The sequence below is a fragment of the Microcebus murinus genome, chromosome 1, assembly GCF_040939455.1.
Source record: "Microcebus murinus isolate Inina chromosome 1, M.murinus_Inina_mat1.0, whole genome shotgun sequence".
Taxonomy (NCBI): Eukaryota; Metazoa; Chordata; class Mammalia; order Primates; family Cheirogaleidae; genus Microcebus; species Microcebus murinus.
Genome location: NC_134104.1, coordinates 162,018,888 through 162,042,395, shown reverse-complemented (window position 1 = coordinate 162,042,395; position 23,508 = coordinate 162,018,888). Strand labels below are relative to the sequence as shown.

At 37.9% G+C, this 23,508-nt stretch overlaps 1 protein-coding gene across 2 annotated transcripts in view; it reads right to left on the bottom strand.

Annotated features, from left to right (window-relative positions):
* The window catches only part of APPL1 (adaptor protein, phosphotyrosine interacting with PH domain and leucine zipper 1), a 40,837-nt gene extending 18,775 nt beyond the window's left edge, over positions 1-22,062 (bottom strand). For both annotated transcript variants that reach the window (XM_076008833.1, XM_076008837.1), the window contains exons 1-11: positions 21,830-22,062; positions 16,311-16,409; positions 14,988-15,047; positions 13,872-13,943; positions 11,661-11,748; positions 9,895-9,936; positions 8,434-8,492; positions 5,572-5,718; positions 3,141-3,223; positions 1,864-2,022; positions 990-1,178 (exon numbers count right to left, since the gene is read on the bottom strand). In XM_076008833.1, coding sequence (XP_075864948.1) covers positions 990-1,178; positions 1,864-2,022; positions 3,141-3,223; positions 5,572-5,718; positions 8,434-8,492; positions 9,895-9,936; positions 11,661-11,748; positions 13,872-13,943; positions 14,988-15,047; positions 16,311-16,409; positions 21,830-21,883 — 1,052 coding nt within the window. In that variant the 5' untranslated portion in view covers positions 21,884-22,062. The remainder of the gene's footprint in view (positions 1-989; positions 1,179-1,863; positions 2,023-3,140; positions 3,224-5,571; positions 5,719-8,433; positions 8,493-9,894; positions 9,937-11,660; positions 11,749-13,871; positions 13,944-14,987; positions 15,048-16,310; positions 16,410-21,829) is intronic.
* Positions 22,063-23,508: the final 1,446 nt, after the last annotated feature.

The window sequence follows — 23,508 nt, the reverse complement described above, 5'->3', positions numbered from 1 at the left end:
AATGACTTTTGAGGAACCCAGAGGCTGCTTCTAAACATTATGAAAGTTCAAAGGTTAAAAACAATATTTTAATTAAGTAGATGGAAAAACTGCAGACAGCCTAAAAATCTATCATTAGGAAAAATGTTTAAATTGTAATATATGTCCCTTAAAAAGATTATAATGCAGCCACTATGAAATGTTTTTAATAAGTGTACAGATCCAAATTATATATACAATATTTCTTCAGCTATTTTAAAAATGTACTTAAAAATTAGAAGGCAATAGATCAAAAAGTTAATTATTGCTTCTGATTAATGAGATTATAGTATTTTTTCATATTCCTTCTTATATTTTTCTATGCTTTTTGAAAATTTGTTCTAATGCTAAAGATTCTCATTTAATGCAAAGGAAATAGAAATTTTTGAAAATGGCATTATAAACATTAATGAACAAAATAATATCAGAAATATTTGATTAACATTTAAAAATAACACTGTTGTTAGCACTTACTATATGGCAGGCACATTACATCTATTAGATTTTTAGATTAGATTTTCCTCATAACAATTTACAAAGTAAAGATTACAACTCCTCTACCTACATTTCACATGTAGAAAAGTGGAGCTCATAGGGGTCCAGTTACTTGTTTAAGTCCACACAGTAAGTAACGGATCCAGAATTTGAACTTTCTGATCCCAGGGTTGAGATTCTTTCCATTAACCTGTGCTGTCTTCCCTATATTATGCAGGATTTTCAGTTCCAGTTTCTTAACATGAAATCACAGGTCTTTTATCATATAACCATGCTTTGACAACCTCAAAACATTAAGAAATCATTTAACCAATTCAGAAACAAAAATTGAATACATTTCTACAAAATTAAGAAGCAAATTATCTTAGTATGTAAGTCTAGAATATCTATAACATTTCTGAACAAAAAGGAATTATACTGCATTTCAGTAGTTTAAAATATGACAGATATTATAAATAGTAGAAAAAAATACTAACTTTTTCCCATCAAAAGAGGTGATCTGAAAACAGTATCGCCTGTCTTCACAATCCACAGCCATCACTGAACAGTTGTCTATGTCCATGGCCAGGCCTCCTGCTACATCCCCACGGGCCTGACTCATTAAGTTTCCACCCTGTGTGAAGTAAAACTGTCTGTCCCAGGTAGATGACACCAAGCCTGTTTTACTAAACAAAGAAAGCATATTCATGCTTTAATAACGACACAGCTGAAATCTCCTTATCATCAGCCAGACACAAGATAAAACATGTAACAAGAAATAGCCTGCAAAAAGGCACCAAGGTACCAAGAAAATATAAATATGTTTTTCAGTCTCTAAAATAAATTCATGTATGTTGACTCACTTATGTGAATGTATGCTGTTTCTAAAACAAGGCTGGAAATTATCAAATTACAGCTTCTATAGTGATAATCCATAAGATAGGGGTTATAGTTCAACTTCCAAGGAATAAAGTCAAAACGAAAAAATTTATTTTACTCCTAGGGTTAACCTGCTTCATCCTATTGTCAGGTGAAAACTAAAATTTGACATGATGCTGTAATTACCTGTATTTTAAGGTATGATAAATATTTAATAGCATTCACATGTTATGAAAGATTTAAACTCAAATTGGCTTCACTTTTATAATTCTAAATTACTCAATAAGTATCTAGGTAGAATTTTACTTCTGAAAAGTATACATGTACCTTATCTGTCAAAAAGGTCACATAAATGCTAACACTACTAACTAAAAAGATTCAACCTTTAGTAAAATCAAGACAATTTGGCAGACAATATCAGTTATTTATTATATTCACTTTGCATTGCCTTACATGATATACAACATGTGAAAATAACAATAGTTTTCTTACTTTCTAGCATTAAGGTATCCAGCCTTTCGGGTTAAGTTTCGATTAACAGGAAATTTGGTGGGGTCTGGGTCAGGCATATATAAAGGATCACTGGCTACTTCCAAATCCTCTATTGTCTGTTGCATGGTCTCTACATCACTGTCCATTTCCCTGCGAACACTAACACAGAGAACAGATTATTTACTACCAACCACAACCGACAAAGAACTCCTTACCAATCACGCTTACCTGCATTATTTGTTTTGTATATATTTTCTCAAACAGCGACACAGTGGCATGGGTGGTTAAAGTACTGTGAATACATTTTGAAACAGCTTTACATTTTATTTGAAATTTAGATATTTTGGGAACAATACTAAATTCAAAAACTAAAAACACAGCTGGGTGCAGTACTTCTTTGAGCCTATAATCCTAGCACATATGGAGGCTGAGGTGGGAGTTGCTTGAGGCCAGGAGTTCAAGACCCTTTCTCTAAAAAAGATAGAAAAATTAGCTGGATGTGGTGGCATTTACCTGTAGTCCCAGCTACTCGGGAGGGAGGCTGAGGCAGGAGGCTTGCTGGAACCCAGGAGTTTAAGGCTACAGTGAGCAATGATCACACTACTGCACTGTAGTCCCAGTAACAGAGCAAGACTCTGTCTCAAAAAAAAAAAAAAAAACCTAATAAAACCACACTGAATGCCTGACTTTGGAGGAATTTTCAAACTGCTCTGTCCTGTGCCTTTAAAATGGCAATCATTTTCATCTCTCTCCATGCCTCAGGCTGGCCATCACTGCTCAGCCTTTTGAACCTAATGATAACAGCTTTCTCTCTCTCTTTAAGCTTTCACAGCTTGAAAACAAGATTTATTTAGTAATCTCCCATTTAACATTCACAATTTAGAGTTTAAGGATAATTTCACTTATGGATAATTACTATTATGTGTCTATTATATTCAGACACAAAACTGATTTGACAGTGTTATGAAATTGAGTTCACATTCTTTTTTTTTTTTTTTTAAGTTTTTCTTTCCTAGAGATAGAGACAGAGTCTCACTGTGCTCAGGCTGGTGTCGAACCCCTGAACTATAGCGATCCTCCCGCCTCGCCCTCCCAGAAAGCTAGGATTACAGGCGTGAGCCACCGCACCGGCCTGAGTTCACATTCTATGGAAAAAATAGTGAAAAAAACAAAAAGCAATCATGGCAGATATTAAATATTTTTAAATTATGGCATTTAGCTGTTAACTTATCATGTATGTCATTTCATTTTCAGTTTTAAGGAAAAAAAATACTTACTTCTGTACACTTGTTCCAATATTAGCTAAAAATTCTTCCAGTTGTTCATTGAGATTTTCAGAACCCATCTTAAAGAAACTTATCTGGGTGGGGAAGAGTGTGGGGGGGGTTGAACAAAACAAACACACATTAAAAAATACTTAAAAATCATGTAAACAATCTCTAAGATACATAGTTAAGTAAAAAAAGGGATTATTTCCATTTGTGTAAAAACAAGTTGTAGTTTGTGACTTCTACTGGTCATGAAGCCACTGAGGAAGCTAAACTTAAATTCCACTGTATATCCTTTTATATATTTTGAATCTAACAGATAATATGTATGTATGATAATTTCAATTAGAAAATAAATTTTAGGCCAGGCACAGTGGCTCACGCCTGTAATCCTAGCACTCTGGGAGGCCAAGGCAGGCGGATTCCTTGAGGTAAGGAGTTCAAAACCAGCCTGAGCAAGAGTGAGACCCCATCTCTACTATAAATAGAAATTAATTGGCCAACTAATATATACAGAAAAAATTAGCTGAGCATGGTGGCGCATGCCTGTAGTCCCAGCTACTCGGGAGGCTGAGGCAGTAGGATTGCTTGAGCCCAGGAGTCTGAGGTTGCTGTGAGCTAGGCTGACGCCACGGCACTCACTCTAGTCTGGGCAACAAAGCAAGACGAAAGCAAGACGAAAGCAAGACGAAAGGAAAGGAAAGCAAAGGAAAGGAAAGCAAGACGAAAGGGAAGGGAAAGGGAAAGGGAAAGGGAAAGGGAAAGGGAAAGGGAAAGGGAAAGGGAAAGGGAAGGGGAAGGGGAAGGGGAAGGGGAAGGGGAAGGGGAAGGGGAAGGGGAAGGGGAAGGGGAAAGGAAAGGAAAGGAAAGGAAAGGAAAGGAAAGGAAAGGAAAGGAAAGGAAAGGAAAGGAAAGGAAAGGAAAGGGGAAAGGGGAAAGGAAAGGAAAGGGGAAAGGAAAGGAAAGGGGAAAGGAAAGGGGAAAGGAAAGGGGAAAGGAAAGGGGAAAGGAAAGGGGAAAGGAAAGGGGAAAGGAAAGGGGAAAGGAAAGGGGAAAGGAAAGGGGAAAGGAAAGGGGAAAGGAAAGGGGAAAGGAAAGGAAAAAGGAAAGGAAAAAGGAAAGGAAAAAGGAAAGGAAAAAGGAAAGGAAAGGAAAGGAAAGGAAAGGAAAGGAAAGGAAAGGAAAGGAAAGGAAAGGAAAAGAAAAGAAAAGAAAAGAAAAGAAAAGAAAAGAAAAGAAAAGAAAAGAAAAGAAAAGAAAAGAAAAGAAAAGAAAGGAAAAGAAAGGAAAGGAAAGGAAAGGAAAGGAAAGGAAAGGAAAGGAAAGGAAAAGAAAAGAAAAGAAAAGAAAAGAAAAGAAAAGAAAAGAAAAGAAAAGAAAAGAAAAGAAAAGAAAAGGGGAAAGGGGAAAGGGGAAAGGGGAAAGGGGAAAGGAAAGGAAAAAGAAATTTCAGAGCATTTCAAATAAATTATACAGATAAATGATTTCATGTTTACTATAAAGATAAGTTTTATATCTGATATAATAAGTACAGTAGTCTTTTACTCGAGGGAATATTCAAATTTCTTCAAACTCTTGATTTTTAAGGGACTAATATCTTATGTTACCCAAAACTTAATTTTTCTAGCCTCCTTCCTGATGTACACCTCTTTGGGCACTTTGCAATTCATCTATTATTTTTAACTCAGGAAGTACACAGGAATATAGGAAAAAAATTCAAACTTGTTCATTCTTTCTTTTTTTTTTTTTTTTTTTTTGAGACAGAGTCTCACTTTGTTGCCCAAGCTAGAGTGCCGTGGCATCAGCCTAGCTCACAGCAACCTCACACTCCTTGGCTCAAGCAATCCTGCAGCCTCAGCCTCCTGAGTAGCTAGGACTACAGGCATGCGCCACCATGCCTGACTAATTTTTTCTGTATATATTAGTTGGCCAATTAATTTCTATTTATAGTAGAGAGAGGGTCTCACTCTTGCTCAGGCTGGTTTTGAACTCCTGACCTCGAGCAATCCGCCCGCCTCTGCCTCCCAGAGTGCTAGGATTACAGACGTGAGCCACCGCGCCCAGCCTTCTCTTTCAAATCTATTATGAAGCAAGAGTTAGTGAAAGCTCCAGCAAGAGGTGTAACTCTGAAATTCATTTAGCTTTCTGTTCCTTACCCCCAACTTTGGTGAACAAGATTTAAATACAAGGTACATTGTTTCATTTACCCTAAAATATCTGAAATCCTCATTTACAAGGAAAGCCATTCTTCCTAATTTCCTTAAACTAGTACTCTAATGACATTTTTAAAAATTACTTTTTAAAACACAAACACAAGCAAGGATACTGACAAAAGTTTGTAATATCTTTTACATTTAATGTAAATATCAAGCTTGATATAAGGATTTTAGGACAGTTTCAATCAGTACAGTTACAATCTACAACATCATACGGTATTTACCTGAGCTTGCATGTACCCAAGCAGAGGTTCTAACAATGCTATTTTTTTCTTGTATTGAAGGGTATTTAATGCACAAAAATAATGCATCATGGTCTGGTGTTGTTTCTTTCTGGAAGTGTACACGTCTTCTGTTATTTCATATTTTACCTTTGAATGAGATTAAAAATACTATTTACTTAATTTTTAATTATTTTCAGTAGAGGCTGTGGGGAAGTGCCTACCTAAGGAAAATGGCATATCATGAGCAATTTAGCATAACTTTCTTGTTTTCTGATCTACTACAAACCTTCAACATAATGGTTAAGCTGATTTTCCTGTTTAGCAACCACATCATTTATACAATGCATATTAAAAACAGAATTCTGCACATAACTGAAAATGATATAATATCTAAACTGAACATGGCAGAGAAAGCCTACCACAGGGAGAAAAGGCAGACAACTATTTATTATTGGTTTAGCCATTAGTCCCTGACCTCAATCAGGTCACAGCATACCACTCTCCCCTCCTGGTTCTCTTCATGCTACTCTTCCTCTCTTGTACTTGCTTGTCTTCCTTCATTCATACTTAAACTATGTGTGATCTCCTGAGTCCTTTTATTCAGTCAACAAATATTTATTAAACACCTATTATGCAATATGCATTAGGCTCTTCTGTCTTCCTGCTTCCCTTAGAATTCCTCATCAAGTAACAAGAATATTCCGATATACCAATGCCTCAATGACCACAAATTTTTATCTCTTGCCCTTCACTCTCCCAAGTGCCAGAGAATGTGTATGTTTATGTGCTAGAAATGAACAAAACAGAAGACAGTATCTTCCCCACAAAAACTCCTCTTCTGCTTTGTTTCTTAGCTCTCTTAATGACTCTAGGATCCATTCAGTCACCCAAGAAATCCAGGACTCATTTTTGATTCCTCCTCCTACCATAAGTCTTGTCAATTCTATTTATAAAATATCTCCCAAAAGTATTCCTTCCTCACCACTTTCAATTAACAATCTTAGCTGAGACCTTCATTATGTCTTTGCAAACTATTCCAATACCTTTTCATTGGATTACCTTTAGTCTTGTCCCCTTCACATACATTTTCATTAGTATTTTTGTCCTATAACACAATTGCATGGTGTTATATACCTACTTAGAATCCTTTGGTGGCTGCCCACTCTTTCTAATACAAATTTCAAGGTCATTAATATAGTAATCTGGCCCCAGACTATTTCCTTGTCATTTGTGCGAAACCTCCCCAAATACATCCTATGCTCCAGACACACTGAAATAATTATCTTCCACCATCATAATTATTGCTAGAATTTACAGAAAACTTCCCATAAGCCAGATACTCTGTATACATTACCTCATTTCATCTTCACAACTATTAAGTTCTTTTGATAAACTAAAAAATAGGCTTGGAATTAAGTAAGTGTAATCTCAGGCAAATAAGTGACAGAGCTAGAGCCAGTGCTCTTAACCTTTATACCCTCTCAATCCCATCATGCACCTCCAGCAAAGGCTATTTTTCTCTCAGAAACTCCCTCTCTCCAATCCCAAACCAGTGTAGCTTAAGTATAAATGTCACCTCCTAAAAGTGTAATCTTTCCCAATTCACCAATCAACGTTAACTGCTGTCCTCTCTGTGTTCTTTCAAGATTTTATTAAAACCTCTATTAGTGCATTTAACTAGCAACAGAGTTAATCTGTGCCTTCTCTTCATCCTTATACTCCTGCACTTAGTCCAGCTGCATGCCTTCACACAGGAAGCCTTCAATAAATGTGGAGTATCCACTCCTTGAGGGCAGGAGTGGTGCCTACTCTCATTGTTCCCCCAAGATACTCAACATACTGCTTGACATATAATCAATGCTCAATAAATTTTTAAATAAAATTAAACTGGTGAAAGAATGTTTTTTAAAAATACTTGGAATAGCCAGAGGCAATGTAAAATGTACCAAATTTTGTATCTAGGGCCTTTTACTACTTCTCTAAGGCCAAGTGATTAATGTAGATCCCAAAATGTATATATTTTATCAATACTTGCACCAAGTAGTCTGTGAACTAAAATTAGAAATGAAAAGAAGATTCTTGTACTGAATTTTGTGTGCAAAACATCCCCTTTATTGTCACAGTAGCTGTTGCATAGTAAGTCCTACCCAATTAAGGATGCCGATAAGCAGTCACTGTGTCTCTACCACCAGCGGCAGCCAAGGCTACAGGCACCAATACTCAGGCACAGAGATCACCTCACTCAGAAGAATCTAGTAAGGCCTACAGATAAAGCCCTGGATTAGGCCCTGGAGAGAGAGATGATCTTAAAGCATATCCAGGTGAACTGGTTAATATTCTGTTCTTTGATCTCTACTTGAATGCATTTCTTCTCAACTATAGTATCATATTTTTGTATTTTACTCCTTGAAAAAATATCAAAATATATATTCTCTGTAAATGAGGAGGGCCTCATCACAGAATTCCATTGAATTATGCGTGCAACAATTCAACTTTTTGACTACTATATCTCAAAAGACACTTTTGAACACACACACATATATATATATATGTTCAAACAGAACAAATGCAATGACATCAAAATACAAAGCAAGAGATCGTAAAACTACTGGATATAGATTACATTTTTAAAATAGTTATGTTTACTTATAACATCAGATCTTGGCAGATGAAAAATATTTTGTTTAAATAGATTAATAATCATAAGAAAGGTTTTGAACCGCTAAAGGGAAAGAATAAACTAAGAGCAATATAGCAAAGCATACGAAGTAACCGCTGGCTCTGTTTCTAAACAGGAAAAACTAGACCTCCTAATGCAATAATTGTTAATTGTCATCCTAAAGGACTAAAAATATATCACACCTTGTCATTTTCTCTCTTTTTTGACAATCGGCTGTATTTGTTAATTGCAGCATCATGATCTAGAAAACAAATGAGTGTTAACAACAACACAACAGTACTTTGCAAAACTTATAAATGCTTTAAATGGCCTTCACATGTGCATCTTTCTGCAAATGTGCTTAAGCAAGATAAGAATTCCTTACCAACTACATGATTATTGCACTCAAATTTTCCCCATAGCCAAATTTCCCCTAAATTATGTATCTATTTACCAAATTGGTTAAAAAAATTAATTGCAAGAAAACTATAATCCACTAAAAGTTTTTTAAAGTATTTTTTTAGTACAAAAATAGCAAATGCAGCTAGGCACGTTGGTATGCACATGTGGTCCCAATTATTCATTCAGGAGGCTGAGACAAGAGGATTGCTTGAGCCAAGATTGTCGTGAGCTATGATCACACCTGAGACAAGCCACTGCACTTTTGGCTGGGCAACAGTGAGAGCCCATCTCTCTAAAAAAAGAAATAGCAAACGCTCATTAAAAAAAATTTGAGGCCAGGCGTGGTGGCTCATACCTGTAATCCTAGCACTCTGGGAGGCCAAGGCAGGCGGATTGCTCAAGGTCAGGAGTTCGAAGCCAGCCTGAGCAAGAGCGAGACCCCGTCTCGAACATAAATAGAAATTAATTGGCCAACTGATATATATAGAAAAAAATTAGCCGGGCATGGTGGCGCATGCCTGTAGTCCCAGCTACTTGGGAGGCTGAGGCAGCAGGATCACTTGAGTCCAGGAGTTTGAGGTTGCTGTGAGCTAGGCTGATGCCATGGCACTCACTCTAGCCTGGGCAACAAAGTGAGACTCTGTCTCAAAAAAAAAAAACAGCCGGGCGTGGTGGCTCACGCCTGTAATCCTAGCACTTTGGGAGGCCGAGGCGGGCAGATTGCTCAAGGTCAGGAGTTCGAAACCAGCCTGAGCGAGACCCCGTCTCTACCAAAAATAGAAATAAATTAATTGACCAACTAAAAATATATATACAAAAAATTAGCCGGGCATGGTGGCGCATGCCTGTAGTCCCAGCTACTCGGGAGGCTGAGGCAGTAGGATCGCTGAGCCCCGGAGATTGAGGTTGCTGTGAGCCAGGCTGACGCCACGGCATTCACTCTAGCCTGGGCAACAAAGTGAGACTCTGTCTCAAAACAAAAAAAAAAAAAAAAAAATTGAAATATAAGAAAAACAAGGAAGATAAAATATTACATCATATCCCTAAGTATTATGAAGATAGTAAACTACAAGATTGATTTACTTTCCTTTAAAATTTTTCTTGTAGTCTTAACAATGTAATTTAAGTAGTCATGTGATTTAAATAATGTTCACTTATATATTTAATCAGGTTCATTCTTTGTTATAGAGAATCTGACAATGGATATACACTGAAAAATGCAACATTACAAGAAATAAGTCCGCAAAGTATTCAGGGCTTACCATTACTCGCAATCTGAAATACTTCCTTTAATGTCAGTATTTCTAAAAAAGTTGAAGAATAATTAACTTTAGCATATTTATGAAATACATTTGTTCAGAAAATAACTGCCAGCTAAACAATAATTAAAACTGTAAATAATATTTCATCCTTCAACATTCAAGGTGAGTTTGAAACCAGCCTGAGCGAGACCCCATCTCTACTAAAAATAGAAAGAAATTAATTGGCCAACTAAAAATATATAGAAAAAATTAGCCAGGCATGGTGGTGCATGCCTGTAGTCCCAGCTACTCAGGAGGCTGAGGCAGGAGGATCACTTGAGCCCAGGAGTTTGAGGTTGCTGTGAGCTAGGCTGACATCACGGCATTCTAGCCCAGGCAACACAGTGAGACTCTGTCTCAAAAAAAAAAAAAAAAAAAACATTCAAGGTGAAACAGTTCCTCTGTATTTCAGCTGGTCTACGGAACATTTACTATCATTAGCAAGAGTTACACCACTAGAAAATCTACTTGCTACAACTAAGGAATATGACACAAAAACAAATTTTAAAACCCACCGTAAATGCTAAGATGCGCAATAGTTTGATTTAGTGCCAGAATCTAACTTATTAATTCATTTTTTGATATATAACTCTAATAAGCACAAATGCTGAATGAGAATCATTTTATTATGATTATGACATTCAGTCTCTTTACACTATGAGAAAAGAGATCTTGTTTTTTAACCTTAGAAATGACCATTCTTGAAGATCACAATCACAATCATTAACTCCATCTCTAAAGTATATTTTTCTTTATTCCATGTATACTTTTAATACTTCACCATTCACTGTTCAATGTTTTTATTGTGTCTACATATTTCAAAAATAAGTCTATATGGCTGAGATTATAAATTATGAAAAAGCAGAGCCAATTACATAAAACTCTCATTGTGTATCACCTAATAGCTCTAAATGGGTAAAAAAAAAAAAAAAAAGCCAAAAAACTACTAGGTTGCAAGTTGTTAGATGTGGCTACCTCTTGCCGCTCCTGCCCATACACACACCTCTATACCCTGTCACTATCCTAATTCAGGCCATGGTCATACCTCACTGGACTCCCACATCTTCCTAATCCGGTCTCCTTGACACTAAATCCACTCTATTCCATACTCCAAAAACAAAAAGATTATGTCTTTCTACTCCTTAAAAACTCCCATTAGCTTCTCCTTTGCTCATAAACTCAAGTCTAACCTCTTTGTCATGATCCAGACCCATCTAATCTATTTGTAGATTCATCTCCTGTCTTACCCTAAAATATTCATCATTGCAGCCACACTGAATTTCTTATTATTCTCTATATATTTCAGTAACCCGTACTTTTGCGCACTCTAGTCCCTCTAATAGAACAATGACTCTCTTCTCCTAACAAATTCCTCTTCATTGTTCAATGTTCATGTCACATCCTTGGTGATCACTGTTCCTTGGTGAAGCCTTTCTGACCCCTCCTAAGAGCCCCTACAGTACCTTGCTCATTCCCTAATTATAAGAGACATAGTGTCAGAATTATATGCTTATCCATCTCCTTCTCTAGGATATTTCAAGGGAAAAGATATCTTATCCAAATCAATATTTCTCAGTATCTAGTTTGACACCTAGCAGTAGCCCGTATAAAATGTTTGGTAACTGATTAAAGTGGCATAGTCTGTGGTCAGAATAGAGTAATAAGGATTGTATAAGCATTGATGTTCTGACAGCTGATGAAAGTAAATATAAGCTTGAATTCAATACCTTTCAGATCTCTTTCTTTAAACTGGGTAATGGGGAACATCATGGCATCAGCAAGTTGAGTTGAAAGTACTGCATGACAAGAGCTAAGCTAGAAAAAGAAAGACCAAAAAGGCCAAATAACTAACTATACAGAGACATTTAACCAGTGTTATGTAAATTAAACAAAATCTAGTAAAAAAGGCTTTGATAAATTCTAGGTCAGAAAACACCAAAAATTTTGATACAGTACAAAACATTATATGGTCATCTTAAAACTCTTAAAAGAAAACACAGAATAACCTTGGATTTGGCAATGGTTTCTTAGATATGACCCCAAAAGCACAAGAAACAAAAGAAAATATAAATTGGACATCATCAAAATTTTGTGCATCAAATGATACTACCAAGAAAGTAAAAAGGCAACTCACAGAATGGGACAAGATATTTGCCAATCACATATCCAATAAGGAACTGGTATCCAGAATAAAGAACTCTTACAACCCAATAATAAAAAGACAAATAACCTAACTAAAAAACTGGCAAAGGATCTGAACAAATTCTTCAAAGATAAACATATAGCCAATAACCACATGAAAAGATGCTTAATATAATTAGCCCTCAAGAAAATACAAATCAAAACCACAATGAGATACTCCACACTCACTTAGATGCCTATAATAATAAATAAATAAATAACAATTATTGGCAAAGATGTGGAAAAACTGGAACCCCCTTACATTACTGGTGGGAATGTAAAATGCTGCAGGCACTATAAACAGTTTGGTGGTTCCTCATCTAATAGTTAAATATAAAATTATGCAATCTCACTCCTGGGTACATACTCAAAAAAAACTTAAAACTGGTGTTCAAAAAAACAAATTTGTATATGAATACTCAGAGCATCGTTATTCAAATTAGCCAAAAGATGGAAACAATCCAAACATCCACCAATAGATGAATGAATAAACAAAATGTAGTATATCCATACAATGAAATTTCATTTAGCCAAAAAAGAATGAAATACTGATGCATATTACAACATGGATGAACCATGAATACATTATGCTAGTGAAAGAAGAAAAACATAAAAGTCCACAAATTATATGAGTTTATTTATATGAAACATCCAAAATAGGCAAATCCATAGAGACATAAAGCAGATTAGTGGTTGCAAGGGTTTGGGGGGAGCCGGGAGGTAGAAGTGACTGCTTAATGGGTATACGGTTTCCTTTGGGATGAATGTTCTGGAAATACACAGTGGTGTTGGTTGAGCAACATTGTGAACGTACTAAATGTCCTGAGTGGCTAATTTTGTTGTATGTATTTTACCACAATTTTTTTAAAAATGAAAAAAGTTCTATTTCCTACAAATACTGTTTCTTTACCTTGATTTCCTGGGATAACATTTTCCTATAATGAGTTGCAATTATGGATTCACCACACATCTCTCACTACTTTCTTTCTCCTACCTTCCAGGTCTTTTTTTCTTAAATGATTTATTATGATGACTAGTTTGAGAAATTAAGGGTTGATTTTGGCTGTTTAAGACAGCAGGATTAATAAAGACTAAAGAGTAAAATGTTGCTTGATGGCAAAAGAGCCTAGCTAGGGCTCACAACTTAACTCTTCTCTTCCTGCCTACATTAAACACCACAATGCAAAGACTGGGCCAGGTGCAGTGGCTCATGCCTATAATCCCAGAACTTTGGGATGCCAAGCCTGGAGGACTGCTTGAGGCCAGGAGTTCGAGACCAGCCTGGGCAACACAGCGAGACACCCTCCCCCCACCAATATTTAAAAAAAAAAAAAAAATTAGCTGGGCCTGGTGACACACACCTATAGTCCTAGCTACTCAGGGGGCTGAAGCAGGAGATCTCTTGAGCCCAGGAGTTTGAGGTTACAGTGAGCTATAATCATGGCACTACACACCAGCCTGGGCAACAGAGGGAGATCCTATCTCTAAAAAATAAAAGATAAAAAAAAGATTGAATGGTACCTGGATTAAGAGTAGAGAAATCACATCTATATGTTTATTTCTGGAAAATAATTTGTTTTCATCAGATAAAGAAAGTATTTTTAGGAGCCAGCCGTTAGGGCCTTATGAAAATAAGGCCCTTCTGTAGCAATCTTCGTAATACAGCTTTACTCAAAATAATCAAAGTTACCAATAAAAGCTACACATCTTGAGTAACTAATTATAAGACCATTTATTCAAACAAAATAAACACTTACTTCATCTATAACTTTTGAAAACTGTTGCAATGTAGAGCTCATAACTTCATCATCGCCCCCCAATGGAAAACGCTGAAAAGTAAGAAACAGAGATATGGTAAAGGTTCAGTGCTATATGTCTTCTGTGAATGACAACATTGTAATTTACATTTTTTTTTTTTTTCTTTTTTTTGAGACAGAGTCTCATTTTGTTGCCCAGGCTAGAGTGAGTGCCGTGGCGTCAGCCTAGCTCACAGCAACCTCAAACTCCTGGGCTCAAGCGATCCTTCTGTCTCAGCCTCCCAAGTAGCTGGGACTACAGGCATGCGCCACCATGCCCGGCTAATTTTTTCTATATATATTAGTTGGCCAATTAGTTTCTTTCTATTTATAGTAGAGACGGGGTCTCGCTCTTGCTCAGGCTGGTTTCGAACTCCTGACCTCGAGCAATCCGCCCGCCTCGGCCTCCCAGAGAGCTAGGATTACAGGCGTGAGCCACCGCGCCCGGCCGTAATTTACATTTTTAAACAACCTCAGAAAAACTTCTAAAATTTTGAATAAGCTCTAAAAATGTCATTAATAAAAAAACAGTGTAATTTATATCATTAATAAACATTAGTTACAATGTTTGCTAAGTAACCAATTAACATGGTATATTGCAAGGGTCCTCATCCGGCCTGCTGGCTGTTTTTGCCGCCGCTGCCTGTCCTGCTCAGCAGCCGAATTGTCCCAGGCCCACAGTGCGCATGTGTGGAATGTGCGCTGCACTCTCCAACAGCCCTCCAATGGTCTGAGAGACAGTGAACTGGCCCCCTGTTTAAAAAGTTTGAGGACCCCTGGTATACTGGAATGCACACCATACTGGGAGTACAAGGATTTATTGTTTAGCTCCAGATCCTCCAATAACCGTTAGTGTAACTTTGAGCAAGCCTCAGTGTCTTCATTTGTAAAAAGAAAAGAAGTAAATTAGATAGCCTTTGTATCTGGCATTAAATCATTAAAAGTATCTCAAAATAAGTGCCATAGTGAAATTTCAATGGCATAACCTGTGAACTCAAAAAAATTTAAGGATTCTTCATAAGAACGTGTATCACTGCATATTTTAAATTATGCTTTTAAAACTTCAATATACAATACCTGTTTTTCATATTCTTTCAAAAGTTTTGAAGTCAGGTGTGTTGCTGCACTTAATTCATTCTATGGAAAAAGATTAGTATTCAAATTAGCACAGTATTACTGATTAAGAAAAAAGTTTTTGTTGAAGATATCCAGGCCACTTTTACTTAATATCACTTAATGTAAATACTGTATAACATGTTTTTAAAAACCCTCATTAAATCACTGGAAAGGGAACTACCATTAAAGAACTTTAAAAGGAAGTTCAAACCATGAAACAGACACTGTAAAGGAATTCTGCAGTGTTCCAGGTATGTGCTTTTTTTTCTTTGCTAATAAAACTTAAACATTAAACTATTTTAAAAGCTAGAAGTAAACTGACATAACCTTAGCAAAATCTTTAGAGTCTACACTGATGACTGATTATGACTCTCTAAATACCAATACTAGACTACGATGAGCATTTAATAACATAAAACCAAAATGTGGCTGATTAGTCACATATAATAGCAACAAACCCATATGAAAGAGATTTTTTTTAATTCTAAAGTGTTTTTCAGTGATGAATGACAAAAATATTATTTCTTTTACATATTAATCAACTATCTCTGTGGTCAGAAATCAAAGCCTGAGAGACCTATCACAAGGAAAAAAAATAAACAACTATCATAACTTTTAAAGTACATAATGAAAATGTGAATCCAGAAAGGGGAGAAAATGAGAAGGGAAAAAACCAAACTTGTACACGTACACCTAATTAATCCCAAAGAAAGTATTATTGTAGAATGCAGGTTGTTGTTAAAACTTGTAATTAAGTTACCCAAACATAACCTCAAATTTTATGCCTGGTCAACAAGAAAAATGTAGTCATACCCTTCTTAAATTCATCTCCTTGTACTCCAGAGCTACATCTAATTTTTATCACCTTCTAACTAGATAGAGGCATACTACATGCAAATCCTCTACTCAAAATGGGGAAGTGTTCCATTATACCAAAAGTATGATTAGGGGAAATACTAAGTGATAATACAGGGTGCTCAGTCAAATTTTAGGCAAAGATCACTACTATAAATGAGTTTCAGTAAGAAAGTTCTTACTATGTTTGGGGAGAATGGACAGAAGTTTCAATCTTCATCATGTCTGTAGTGCTACAAACTACACTAATAATTGAAATGTAAACTCTGTAATACAAAATACTTAGTGCTCATTCAACAAAGATTTATTACTATGAGCCCAGGATACGGCTAAGCATCAATAAAGAAGACAGACATTGTGTCTCTGTCCTCCTGGGGCTTAAAGATTCATTTTTAAATAATAGTATTGAGTTAGTTCTTAGCTTTTTACCTGTGCATCATAAATACGATGCATAGCTTGATACAATTGGTTCGTATAGTTGGAAATAGCTGTAGCATCTTCTTCAAATACACCCAGTAAAGACCTTGTCTGTATAAAATAAAAGCAATAAGTTTATGTAAATCATTATATAAATCAGATAGAAAAACATTTTTTTCTAAAGGAAGCAAAAATTCTGAGTTTCAGTTTATTTTCTCTCTTTTGATAGCAATGCCAAGAAGTCAGGGTATTTTGTTTCACTTCACTAAAGCAGAATTATTTTCCAAAAAAACCAACAGAAACATTCAAAGCTAAATTAATAGCATTCCACATATTATATTTTTGGGGTTTTTTCATGTATTACAAATATTTTAAATATCTTATTCCAGGATAACTTAGTATTATTATTTCTCTTCTTCCATGGTCTCTTCTAGTAGTGCCAAACCCCTTCCTGTCCTAATCTAAAATAGTATCACAGTACCCTCCCCAGCATGGCCAACTTTTCAGCCTAGGTTTTTCTAAGTGCAGAATTTGGGGTTATTTTCTTCTTCTTCTTCTTTTTTACACATTTCTATATTGTTTGACTTTTGTTTTGTTTTTTACTATGAACCTGTAAAAATTATCTTCATTTTAAGAGGGGAAAAACATGTCAATAATTGTTAAGAATACTAATAAAAATTATCAAAGATAAGGAAACTCAGAGGCAGGGTACACTATTTATATTCCAAAGGCAGGGAAAGAATTAAAATACCAACTATTACTGGAGATAACTACAGCTTAAAATCCAAAACATGACTTTGTATTTTTATTCCAAAAATAATTTATGCCTCTACCTTAGAAGTTTTTTTTTAATCAACTTATTTCTTAGCTTCCTATTTTCAAAAGAGGAAGCAAGTCAATATAGTATAAGGGAAAAACAAAAAGATACAAGATATGTCAATATATGAAGTCCTCATTTTAAGTCCTCTGTTTCCCCAGGCCTCAGAGATTTAGATTTGACAGAATTTCTTAGGAAAAAACTGCCACTTAGTTTTTTCTAAAAATAGGTAATTCCAATTTAAGGAATTACACAAAACAGGGTTGAAACAAGTTCTCTATTTCTCTATTTGAAGCTACCAACATCAAGTTCAGCATTGTATATTTACTGTTTGTTTAAAGTTAGCAGCTTACAAAAACAGAATCAATATGGTACCATTTCATTGAATCTATGATGGTATGCATTGTAAGATGCAGCATTTTTATATATGTTCTACTAAAACAAACATAACAATGCTGGCAATTAAGCTCTGATTTAAGATTTTCTTATGTCTTAAATTTCTTACCTTATATTTACAGAAATAAACAGAAATAAAAGATAGAATTTTATCTTGTATAGCTTTCATGTAAACATAAAAAGGAAAATACAAGTAGCATAATTTAATATATTTCTAAAACTTCACATTCAGAGTTCAACTCTTATGAATCACTTTTCAACTCAAGAGTCATCAATATCCATGTTTTCTCATATATTATTATTCTCTCTGCCAGGAGCAGGTTACAAGTATTTCTTAGAAGTCACCTACTTTTGTACCTAATGTTTTCTTCCAAGCCATTGACTCATGCAGCAAGTTTTGATGGCAGTGTTTGACATCTCACCAGGTATCAAAGGAAGGTCTCAGGCAAAGCAGGACTGATACTCCTTTCTCAAATGGTTCTTTTTTTTTTTTTTGAGACAGAGTCTCACTCTGTTGCCCAGGCTAGAGTGCCATGGCGTTAGCCTAGCTCGCAGCAACCTCAGACTCCTGGGTTCAAGAGATTCTGCCTCAGCCTCCCGAGTAGCTGGGACTACAGGTATGTGCCACCATGCCCAGCTCATTTTTTCTATATATTTTTAGTTGTCCAGCTAATTTCTTTCTATTTTTTTAGTAAAGACTGTGTCTCACTCTTGCTCAGGCTGGTCTCGAACTCCTGAGCTCAAACGATCCACCCGCTTCAGCCTCCCAGAGTGCTAGGATTATAAGCCTGAGCCCCTCAAATGGTTCTTAATTGATTTTGTTGGCTGAACACTGAAAGTCTGCACTTGGCCTGTATGCCCAGAGGAGAAACCAAGTATGTACATTTGCAGGCAATACCAATTACACTACAACTGCCATCTGGCTGATAGCAATTGTTAAAATACCATCAACTCTAAGGAAAATCCCAATCAGAGATGTTAAAACATGGGGAAAAGGCATGTCTCATGCTCTATGAGTATTTCATATTATGCAAAGAAAGATACATTTGGGACTGGGATTTGTCTTCACTGTTTTACCAAGGATGGATAATCATTAAGATATTTATCAATACACATAAAATCAATTATTTTTTAAAGATCATACCTGTTCTTAGCAATTAACAAGTTTAATTTTGATTATGATTTTCAAGACAATATATAAACATGGACAAGGCATCTAGTGTAGGCTTAAGATTTTCTGCCTTGACAGATAACAATATTTTGCAGAATCATGTGGTTGGGGAAGATAATTCTAAAGATATTGAACAGCTGGATTTGGACTTGCAAATTTCCCCTATTTTAATAGTTACTGTATATCAAAACTAAAAAAGGAAAACTATAATTAAGGATAGTCTTCCATGACTCCCATGCTCTAATTTTTTTACATAGCAACTGGCAGGCCACTTAAGATCAAATGATCTAATAAAAAACTTATCAGGAGCTGTGAAAGTTTTCATATTCTTTGTTACTCTACTTCTTAGACTTAGATAAAATAGTCCAAACTGATAAAAATTTATACCCAAAAGCATTCATCTTAACGCTATTTATAAAAACAAAACTTTGGGAAAACTCTGAAAGTCCAACGATGGGTTGGTTAATCGTTAAATCAGGAACTGTGCTGTCTTTAATTTTTTTTATTAAGAATGTAAAAACATGTAAAGATATTTAAGCTATAATGTTAAGTTAAAAGCAAGCCCAGGTGCCATGGTTTACGTCTGTGGTCCCAACTACTTGGAAGGCTGAGGTGAGAGGATGGTTTGAGCCCAGGAGTTCAAGGTTGCAGTGAGCTATGATGATGCTAACTGCACTGCAGCCTGGGCAAAAGAGCAAGAGTCTCTTAAAAAACAAAAAGTAAAATAAAATCGTTATGCACAATATAACCTCAATTACAGTAAAATATGTATAAGAAAAAAAGACTAAAGAAAGCAAACTATTAGGGTTTGCTGCTGGGTGCCCAACAGGTATGTATATTCGTATGTGTATCCTTTCCTCTCTACCTTCCAATTATTCTGAACCAGCAACTAGTATTTTGTAAAAATCAGGGTCCAAAACAGAAACATTCCCTAACTACAATAGCTGAGGTTCAAAGAAGTTGAGTAACTTGCCCTAAAGCAAAAGGCACTATGAGGCAGTGAAGACTAAAACTCTTGTCTTCTCAATCCCAGATCCAAGGCTTTCCATCCTGCTACAGGTTCTGCCTAAGAATCACCTCCAAGTCTTTACCCTTCCTAAAACCCAATTGTCCCAAGTTTTCCAAATGAATTTTACCTAGTTCAACTGCTTCTAGAAACAGCAAGAATATCAATGTAGCCAGCTTGATGGTGCACACTTGTAATCCCAGCTACTAGGGAGGCTGACAGGGAAGGATTGCTTCAGGACAGGAGTTTGAGGCTATAGTGCACTATGATTAATGCCTGTGAATAGCCACTAACTACACCCCAGCCTAGGCAACACAGCAAGACCCTCATCTCAAGAAAACAAGCAAAAAATTATTGTAAAACTGATACTAATATGATGCCTGCTTGTCCAAAAGAAAAAAAGCTCTAATTCTCAAATTGTAAACTAATTCTGTGAAAAGCTAAGAAATTAATCAGATAAGTCAAGAGATTATCCCTTTCTCACAAGTCATTGCCAGAGCACTGTGCAACCCATTCGGAGCTGTTTATAGCCTATAAAAAACAAGCCAAGTAAGAGAAGAAAGGTAAGGCAACCTATAGAGTATTACATAATAAAAAAGTAAAATGACAAAAGTAACCTGACCAACACATCCCACAAAGCTTTTGAAAATCATCTAAAACAATAATAGCTTTTAACTTTATACTATCATTAAGAAAAATTTGAGGCCAGGCACGGTGGCTCACACCTGTAATCCTAGCATTCTGGGAGGCCGAGGCGGGCAGATTGCTCGAGGTCAGGAGTTTGAAATCAGCCTGAGCAAGACGGAGACCCCCGTCTCTACTATAAGTAGAAAGAAATTAATTGGCCAACTAATATATATAGAAAAAATTAGCCGGGCATGGTAGCGCATGCCTGTAGTCCCAGCTACTCGGGAGGCTGAGGTAGGAGGATCACTTGAGCCCAGGAGTCTGAGGTTGCTGTGAGCGAGGCTGATGCCAGGGCACTCACTCTAGCCTGGGCAACAGAGTGAGACTCTGTCTCAAAAAAAAAAAAAAAAATTGAACCAGCTATTCTAGCAGTCAGATAAACCAAAATGTGGGTTTCTCTTTTTGTCAGTATACGCTGATAAGAGTACATTACCAGTAGAAAACTGGCGTATGAAGATAACTTCCAGAATGAAAAAGAACAAATCAATTCTACAATCAGAGCCCCATTTCAACTTGGCAATTAAGACTGGCACAAAATCCATGGCAGAAGTGCCATCCAGGAAAAGGGGATCTAGACTTTTTCTTCCTTTCTTCTTTGGGGGCCATATTAATCTGTAAAGACACATGAAATATTTCTAAATATTAACTGTATTTCTAAATGAACAATACTCCACTTTCAAGGTTTAAAATAGTGTAAAAGGCAGGCTTAGAGACGAAGTTCTCCTATGCAAATTGCAGCCCCCACCATCTTTTTAAATATAGCTGATTTCATTCTTCGGTACTGAAAAAACATCGAATGGATACATTTTCCAAAACTGTCTCAAGCTAGAACCACCATACCAGTACCATCGCCAACGCACAAAACGCAGAACACAGGGCTTTTATTTTGATGAGCTTGTCCGGGCCGAGCCCGCAGCGAGCGGCGCGCGGCGTGGAGCCGGGAAGGCACGGTCCCTCGCCGCGCGCACGGCCGCGACACGGGCACGCGGGGCGGACGCAGGCTCCGGGACTCGCCACGGCTTCGCCGACAGCTCCCCACAGCCCTCGGCATCCCCCGAAGGTTTCCTTCCCGCCTCGCTGAGCCTCAGACATCACGGGACCAGCGGGTTTCCCTCCCGCACTTCCCCGAAGAGGTTTTCGAGGAGAAAATCCCGCGACCGGGATTATCGCTTCACATCGCGGTGGCAAAAAGCAGCACGTTTCCTCAAGCAAAAGGAGCGCCGCGCGCGTACGTGAGCGCCGGGCCCACGACCGCGTCCGCGCCCTCGGCCCTGCGGCGCGGCCCTCACGGCTGGGGCTGCAGGCCGGCCTGCGCGGCTCCGGGCGCGGCCCGCTACGGGCGCGGCACCTGGGCGGCGGCGGCGCCCACCTGGGCCGGCCCGGCACCTGCGGCGGCCCGGGCCCGGGGGCGGCCCACCGGGGGCCGTCGTCGCCAGCCACCGCCCGCGCCTCACCTGCGGGCTGTCCTCCAGCGTCTCCTCGATGGGCAGCTTGTCGATCCCCGGCATCGTGGCGGACAGAGGGCGGCGGCAGGAGACTCAGCGGCCGCCCACAGCTCCCCGCGCCGCCCGCCCGCTGCAGCCGCCAGGCCAGCCCTCTCTCGCGGGCGCGGCAGCGGGCGCCCGCACAGCCGTGGCCAGGCCGAGCCTCCGCGCGGGAAATCCCGCCCCTCGGCCTCACCGCCCCGCCCCCCAGGGCGCCTATTGGCTCGTGGCGACGCCCGTCAGCGCTACCGCGCTGGTCGCGAGGTCCCTTCGCTGCACCCGGCGCGACCGCGAAGGCGGGACGCCGAGGCGTGGGGCAGCGCTTTGGGCGAGCGCCTTCCCAGCGCGCGCGCCTGGATGTAAGTCGGCGGGCCTGTCTCCGCCATGGCTTGCCGCTGCGGGCGACCGCAGCCTCCAGTGAGGACCGCACTGGAGAATTTGGGGAGGTTTTACTTCTCCTGTACATCAGAGACCTTGGAAAAGCCCTACTGCTGGCGCCTTTCTTTAGTTTCCTCAAATTATAACCTTCCCAAGCCCTGCCCGTGCATCCAGTCTTAGTCCCCTCCAGCAAAATGGTGCTGGCTAACTCAGATGTCTAAGAGCCTAGGTTATGTCATTAACAGGGCTTTCTGGGAAATTCGTGAACGGTAGACTCGAAATTACTTTTTCGGGCATTTGTATATCAGTATATCCAGTTAAAAACACGTGACTTTGTTCCCAGTTCAATTCTTACCTGGCCTTTCAAGGTTAGTCCTTCAGTGCTGACGCTGCAAATTCTGGCTTCCATATTTATTTTCAATCACAAAGGCAAACGTCTTTTCAAAATCAGGATACACTGGTTTATCATGTTGGTAACTGATTAGCATTTCTGTTCTATCAGAAAGTTTTGGAAAAGGCTTTAAATAGCTTCTTTACCTCTAATTTTATTAATACAATTAAGTGAAGCTCAAAGAAGTTGAGGAATTTGACCGGATGTGGGTTAGAATCCAGTCTTTCCTCCTGCCTCTTCATCCTTTCCCAATCTCACACTGTTTCGTTTATGTCTCTGGAGAGTTATAACAAGCTTTTATCAACATACAAAGAAAATGACAAAATAACTAAATAACAAAATCGCTATCTTCTGAAAATCTAGCCATTAATCCCACTATTCCATCCTATTTTCATTCAAGAAACATGAGAGATGCTAAGTAAAGATTATTAGCTGCCTGATTCCACGGATACATTGGAAAAAATCCAGATACAGTGGAACAAATCCAAATATAGTAACAGGAATGGAAATTACATACTAAACTAAAATACTAGATTTTCTCATGGCCTCTTAAAGGAAAGATAAAGTTATGTTTTCAAAGTTTGATCAGGTAGACTTGCATTACGGTTTTACAGAATTATCTTTAGTGTTATTATCTTTAAATAAAAGCTCTCCCCTTAGATTGTTTGTCAACTAGTCACTCTCTTGAGGAGTTCTTTAGTTTTTGAGAAAGTTGGTTTATAAGAAATGGAAATTATAAGAAAGGCTCAAAACTAACAGCTTCTTTTAGCTTCTGTCCCCCCAGCTTGCTTGCTTACAATATATAGCTTAAGTGAAGCCTTGACAGGCTTTAGCGGGTGCTGGGCCTCAAAAAGCGGTAACTTCAGGTCATTTCCTAATA